This window comes from Mirounga leonina, unplaced genomic scaffold (assembly GCF_011800145.1).
Source record: "Mirounga leonina isolate KUSES-001 unplaced genomic scaffold, KU_Mleo_1.0 Mir_454, whole genome shotgun sequence".
In the NCBI taxonomy this organism is placed as follows: Eukaryota; Metazoa; Chordata; class Mammalia; order Carnivora; family Phocidae; genus Mirounga; species Mirounga leonina.
The window spans coordinates 5,081,258-5,088,300 of NW_023270763.1; the positions used below are offsets into that span (position 1 = coordinate 5,081,258).

General features: G+C 45.8%; 1 protein-coding gene across 1 annotated transcript; it reads right to left on the reverse strand.

Annotated features, from left to right (window-relative positions):
- Window positions 1-493: 493 nt before the first annotated feature.
- Window positions 494-3,733, reverse strand: OCM2 (oncomodulin 2). Its single transcript, XM_034988137.1, has 4 exons — window positions 3,673-3,733; window positions 2,750-2,882; window positions 1,918-2,027; window positions 494-519 (listed from the first exon to the last, which is right to left on the reverse strand). The coding sequence occupies exons 1-4, from the start codon at window positions 3,731-3,733 to the stop codon at window positions 494-496; spliced, it is 330 nt and encodes a 109-aa protein (XP_034844028.1).
- Between the last annotated feature and the right edge of the window lie 3,310 nt (window positions 3,734-7,043).

The window sequence follows — 7,043 nt, forward strand, 5'->3', positions numbered from 1 at the left end:
ACTTTCAGACTCTGAAAATTCCCTGAGAAAATCCTAGTCTGACGGTGCTATTTGTGAGGTTTTTTTCTCCCCCCAGCCTGTTTTCTGGCACACCCCACCGTGGCTGGCCTAGTGCTTAATAGGACCAGAAGTCTTTCTAAAAGCCTTCAGCCCCCAAATTGCTTTCATCCCTGTACCTTGCTGAGAAAAACAACAGCAGCAACAACAACACACCCACACATCAGCAGATGATGAGAAATGTATCTTTATTGGATGAATTTTAAAGGCATTGTCTGCCGAGGGCCTTACAGGAGTCATCAGGGCATACTGACCACCGAAAATTCATGAATGACTGTCTACCTCGCAAAAACAGGGAGCAAATTGCAGAAGCACTTCGGGGCGGGGGTGTGTGTGGGAATGAATAAATAAGTTAGGGGGAGAAAGGGGGGTTTCCCATTCCCGGGGCTTTGGAGGCCTTCTGGCTGATTGTCTCTATCTCCACAGCCTGGGGCTTTTAAGAATGCACCATTTCCTGGAATTCTAGAACAGAAGAGGCGAGAAAGCATCAGTGGGGATGGCTGGGTATTTTTACAGACGTGTGGTGGCCGGGGGGGTTCTGAAGAGGAAAGGAAGCAGATTGTCAGATGATGGGCTTGGCCCCCTCTAAGGACACAAAAGGAGAGAAAAAAAATGTGTCACTGACCGCAGATGGAGATGGTCTATAGGGTCCCATCTTCCTGCATAATCTAACAGATATCTTCCGCTTTGCAATAGAGCCCCTTGTATTAGAACTTGTGAGCCCAGCAATTTGTCTCTGACAGTGCATGGATTTGGTGTAATAGCCTATTGCAATCTGGGATCTCTCAGCTCTCTGTCTACTTTAAGACTGAGATGGGGGGGGTTCTTCCTCTTTTCGGAAGCTACGTTGTGCAGATGTAGGAAATAATTCATAGGGTGGGCCTCGGAACTCACTTTTCTCTGATGAACTCTAAACTTACCCCCAAGAGTTTGTATTATTAAAAGACGATGGTGATAATGGTAATGATAAAAATGAGTTGATGTGACTGATTGAAATGGAAAACTGGGGTTTTGCTTTGTATTTATTGGTACACTTTGCCTATCTGGATTTTTTTTGTGTGTGTGGTTAGATTTAAATAAATCAGTCTTCTCTTACCTCAACTATTTCTCTGAGCTATCTACAGAAGCTACATTAACTCCTGTGTAGCAAGTTATAGTGGTATAATTTTGGGTAGGTTTTTAAAAGGATCTAAACAGGCGTTCTAAATTTCCAGTTAGTACCACCATAAAGACCATGCATAAATTCTTCTGAGTTGGCATGCACAGTGTAGCTAAAAAGCATGTAAGCCACATAACTGGGATGAAAATAATCCTACAGCCATGCAGCTATACTAAATTTGAATATAGGGCTCTGCACACAAAAGACTCCATACATGGTGTTTGATCTACTCTAATATTGTCCACTCAGTGGGCTAATGTCCAATAAAACGTGTTTGTGTAAACCCTTGAAAGCTAAGAGGCTTTCCTCCTCAAGTCAGTAGACATTTTGGTAGGAGACATACTTGAGAATGTCAATCCTTCCCTTATTCAGAAGGGCTTAGATCCCAGTGGTAGAAATTCCTTACATTATTGCCATGATGCATTAGGGTGTCTTGCAAATCATTAGCCGGGCCATAGCCAGTCCCCCGGTCAGGTGAAGGGTATTTTCTGGGTCATAGACAGTGACTCATGGGACCAGATTCTACGGTATATCGTTGGTATCCTCACAGTGGGTCCATTTTACAGATGAGAAGGCTGAAGCTCAGCAAGGTTAAGAAAGGGGGATTTTCACTAACCACGTCTGCCTGATCTCAGGGCCCAAGTCCCCTGGATTGCTTCCAGAGCTAAATTCTTTTGTGCTGGGTACAGGTGGGAACATACCATCGGCTCCAATTTTCCCATCACCATCATTGTCTGCAGCCGCCATCAAGGACTTGGTTTCTGACTCTGTCAGCTCTCTAGCACCGCTCTCGAACTTCTGGAGGAAAAACCTGCAGGACAATCAAGATTGATGGGAATTTTCTGAAAGACCACGTGTCTCTGTGCTTACCCTTTTTCTCGTGAAGCAAACCACCTGTTCCCCCCATTGCAATATTCTGTCACAGGTCTTCACAAGCCAAACTTGCCTTCCTTGTAGAAACTACGGGTGGGCATTTTGTTTTTAGAAAGTTGTGGGTTTTTTAGTTTTTTTTTTTCAGGGGGACGCCTGGGTGGCTCAGTTGGTTAAGCGTCTGCTTTCAGCTCAGGTCATGATCCTGGGGTCCTGGGATCGAGCCCCATGTCGGGCTCCTGGCTCGGTGGGGAGTCTGTTTCTCCCTCTGCCTCTGAGCCTCCTCCTGCTCGTGCTCTCTCTCAAATGAATAAAATAAATACATTTTAAAAAATAAAAAAAAATTTTTTCAGGGCGCCTGGGTGGCTCAGTTGGTTAAAAATAAAAAAAAAAAATTTCAGATTTTGTTGGTAAGTCCATTTGCCAAAGAAAAAAACCTACAATGAATGCATTTTTGCACCTACAGTCTTCAGTGCCTGTGTCTAGAGCTTCACAAGGATAGACGCGTGGCCCGCTGACTCATGGTCTTCCCTTTCATGAGGCTCTGCAGAACAACCAGTGTCAATCCTGGCCATTGAAGAAATACTGACCCAACTGGCTTCCGCTGCTTCCAAGCCACCTAGCAATGTCAAGGGTGCCACACAAGCTCAGGACAAAACTCACTTAAGCTCTTCTTCATCCAGATATCCACTCTGGTCATTGTCTATGAACCGAAAAACATCCTTCACCTGGCTGGCCGACATCTTGGAGAGGCCTGATGTCTGGAAGAATTTTTGGGGTTCGAAAGTATCTGGGTCTGAAGGACAGAGAGAGGATTATTCTGAGGCTCATTGGGTCACATTCTGTATTTGGGCCAAGATGCTGTAAGCATAGGTTATCAAAACCCCTCCTCATGATATCGAGCTACAGGGATGCTGTGTTCTCAGTTTTTAAAAAAGACGGGGCACCTGGGTGGCTCAGTCGGTTAAGCATCTGACCCTTGATTTCAGCTCAGGTCGTGATCTCAGGGTCGTGAGATCGATTCCTGCATTGGTCTCTGCTTAAGATTCTCTCTCTCCCTGTCCCTCTTTCCCTTTCTCTCTCTCTCTTAAGAAGAAAAGAAAAGAAAAAGAAAAAGAGGGCTGTGACTAGTGCAAGCTTTCGAGGCAGCCAAGACTGGGTGACTTTGTGATAGCATCTCTTGTCTCCCTCCCCACCTTCCCTGTCCACTTGCTTTTGTCTATCCCCCTCTTTCTCCTCTATGCCTTCCCCTACCCTTTTTACAGGCTGTGTGTCCGAGACCCCATAGTGCTGGTCTAACCGGTGGGGGGGCGGGGGGCGCGGGGGGAAATGCAGTCATTGCATTCAAACAGGCTACGTGGTATCCACACATTTCTTTTTTCACGTTTAGTAAGTTTCTTTCCCCTTACAGCAATGGAATCCTATGCTCTATCACTGTAGTTATTTCGTTGATAACAGTTTTACTCTCTGGTCCCACGAATTTTCAGCAAAGTTCGCATTTTAATCTTTGAGGCTTTGCTGGAGGTGTGAATAGCTGGGAAATGCCGCCCCCCCCCCCCCCCCCCCCCCCGCCCACTGCCCTTTACCTTGGCACTCCTGCAGGGCTGCTGCAATGTCATCAGCGCTAAGGACATCTGTGATGCTCATTTTCCACCTAGTCACACAGAATAAATGAGATGTGGTCAATGGCAACAGGAAGATGCACATCTAGGGGCACTGCGCTCTCCCAGGCCCACTGAAACTGTGTATTTGTGGGGAATTTTTAAATGTGATAAGCGTGATATTGTATTAAGTGATGGGACAGAAGAGCCACATACAAACCATAAACTGAAAAGATTCCAGCCCCCTTTGTCTCAGTGCCTTCTCCTGAATATTCTTCAAAGACAAAATTTAAAACTACAGCCTAAAGAATGGCTTGATTCCATTTTCTTATAAAAATGATATTTGCACAATCGATCACTTACATAGACATCTACCAAACATCCAGAAGTAAACTATGTTACAAATGCAATGGTATTTTCATACACTGGAAATGCAATGTTGTCAATTCCATGTGGGAAAGGATACAGCTTGGGCTACTTGGAGACCTTCTATGGAAAAGATGCTCCCTATCCTGAAGGATGGGGATCAGAGACATGGAAAGGCCATCTACCAGAGATCAAACAGACTCCTTTCAGGTGTCAAGTCCATGGGGAAAGAGAAATCTGAACACAGCATGCACCAACCTAGTATGAATGCATGTAGGAAAGAAGAGTCTGGGGTCTTGTAGGTCCACCAGCTACTTACTGTTTTAGATTTTCCCCCAGGAAGAATCAGGAAAAAGAGCTGAAGGAGCACAAAGCAGATGTGCCTTTGTTACCTTACTGACCTACCTTATATAGGATTGAAAAAGTGATAGTAAGAACCTCTTAGATTTCCTTTTCAAGGATCAAGTAGACGTAGCTCGAATGTCTTGCCTTCTAATTAAACCTCTTTTTTTTTCTATTTATATCACAAGGGAATGTGGGTGGGAACAGCCAATTTTTTAGAACAAACCTCAACAAACCTTAACTAAGGGTTCAGCTCTGTGAACGAAGCCCACAAGTGGTGTGGAGAAGACCAGAAAGCTGGTTAAGAGGAGACGGTGGCCAAAATGGGGTGGACACAAATGGGGGCATTCTGTAAACTGAAAAGGGCCCCCCAGGTGTTAGCGGCTGTTTGCAGCAGGCTTGCTGTTACCCCCTGAAGCTGTGGGAGTGCGAGGCCGACCTTGGTCCAGAGCTGACAGACTCAAAGTCCGTGTCAAATAGACACATAGACTCGTCCATCAAAGGGGTGGCGCTGGTTGGATGACTTTCCAAAAAAGTCTTGGCTTGGATTTTCCCAGTGATTTCTTAAATCGCACGCACTAAAAAGGCAAAAAGGAGGCAAGCAATCAACCATTCCCAAAGCCCATATCTCAAATGTGCAGGAAAAACGTGAGGCCAGGATTTGAGACCTCAAGGTTTTTTGCTTTTTGTTTGTCTGTTTTTGGCTTTCAGCAAATATTTGTTGAGTCCTTATGTAGCCAGCACTGTGCTAGACTCTTTTTTTTTTTTTTTTTAATTGTGGTTAAAAAACCAAGTAACATAGGGAGGCCTGGGTGGCTCAGTCGTTAAGCGTCTGCCTTCGGCTCAGGTCGTGATCCCGGGGTCCTGGGATCGGGCCCCGCACTGGACTCCCTGCTCGGCGGGAAGCCTGCTTCTCCCTCTCCCACTCCCCCTGCTTGTGTTCCCTCTCTCGCTGTGTCTCTGTCAAATAAATAAATAAAACCTTTAAAAAAACAAGAAACAAAACCATGTAACATAAAATTTACCATTTCAACCATTTTAAAGTATACATACAGTAACGTTACCTATATGCACATTGTTGTGCAAGAAATCTCCAGAACTTTTTCATCTTGCAAAACTGAACTCTATGCCCATTGAACAAGAACCCCCCACCCCCCTCCCAACCCCCTGGCAGCCACTATTCTCCTTTCTGTCTCTGGTGGTTAGACAACTTTAGACACCTCTTATAAGTGGAATCTTGCAGTATTTGTCTTTTTGTGACTGACTTATTTCACTTAGCGCAATATCCTCAAGGATCATCCATGTGGTGGTGTGTGACAGGATTTCCTTATGTTTCAAGGCTGCATTCACGTTTTTTTAAAAGTCAAAAACCAATCCCATGTTGCAATCAGAAATAGTCAGGGGCTTCGAAATAGACAATTCGGGAGCTTTAGACTCCTCCCTGGGTAATATCATTGGGATGGTCATCTTCAGTTTGTCCCCAAATATATTCCCCTACCTCCCTCCACCCCACCCCAGCAGTGTACTTTTGCTGGTGTCCTTGATGAGAAGTTTCTCTCGGGAACAGCTGCAGCATGCTTGGTTACCAAATGTCAGACCCGCACCATTCCTGTCTTGCCCACATGATATGCCCCAATGCCTGGCAGAGCCCCCAACCTAGTCAGGTGCTCAGTAATTATTTGATGAATGGATAAATAAAAACAGCAACAAGAGCTTGAAAACAGGATTACCAACCCTCACCAACTTGCCCAGCCCTTAAAAAGCAGTTTCTGAAAACCAGGCGCAAGAATGTAGGTTGCTGACATTAAGTTGCCACAGAAACTCTGTTGAGTCCTTTCTTTCCGTTAGCGTTCAACAGGGGCAGAGTTTCGGTTTGAGAAGGTGAGAAATGTTCTGGATGATGGTGATGGTTGCACAACAGTGTGAATGCACTTAAAGCCACAGAGCAGGACTCTTAAAAATGGTTAAAATGATAGTGACCACACACACATAAAAGATGTTGATTCAATGGTCTACATTATTTTGGCCACCAATTCACAACTGCTCCCAGGAAAGAGTAGAAAGAAGATTTCAAAGTAGAAGACCTTAACTGGAGCCCCGTTTGGTCCTTCATTAGCCTCAAGACTCCAGGCCTCAGTTTCCCCTTGTAGCAAATAGGAATAACCCAGGCTACGGCTCTGTCAGCTTCCCGGGCTTCTTTTGGGGATCAGGGGACCAAGTGCAGATCTGCAGACCTCTGGAGGAGTCTCGGAATCCCCCGTTGAATCCCACCCATGTCCTGGGATTGCAAGAGAATTTCATCTTGTGTATCCAGTCCACTCGATTGGTCGGGACTTCCAGGAGAGGAAGGAGTGGACGCTGGGATCAGCTAGCGATGTCAGGCTGGCAGGCTGAAGCCAAGAACTTGGCGAACCTGGCTGGGCTGTGTATTTGGACTTTGCTACTGCCAGTGAGTGGCCCTGGACGCTCAGATGACACTTCTGTTTCAGATATCTAATGCTGTCCCCAGTCAATCACCTGTTTCAATCCACATCCCCAGTGTGCCTCTTAATCCCGCAGACTTCCTCTACACTGAGCCCCCACACCGATCACTTGGTGCCCAGCCCCGTGACGTCTCTCCAGCCATGAGGGCCCGACCCCTCTCCTCA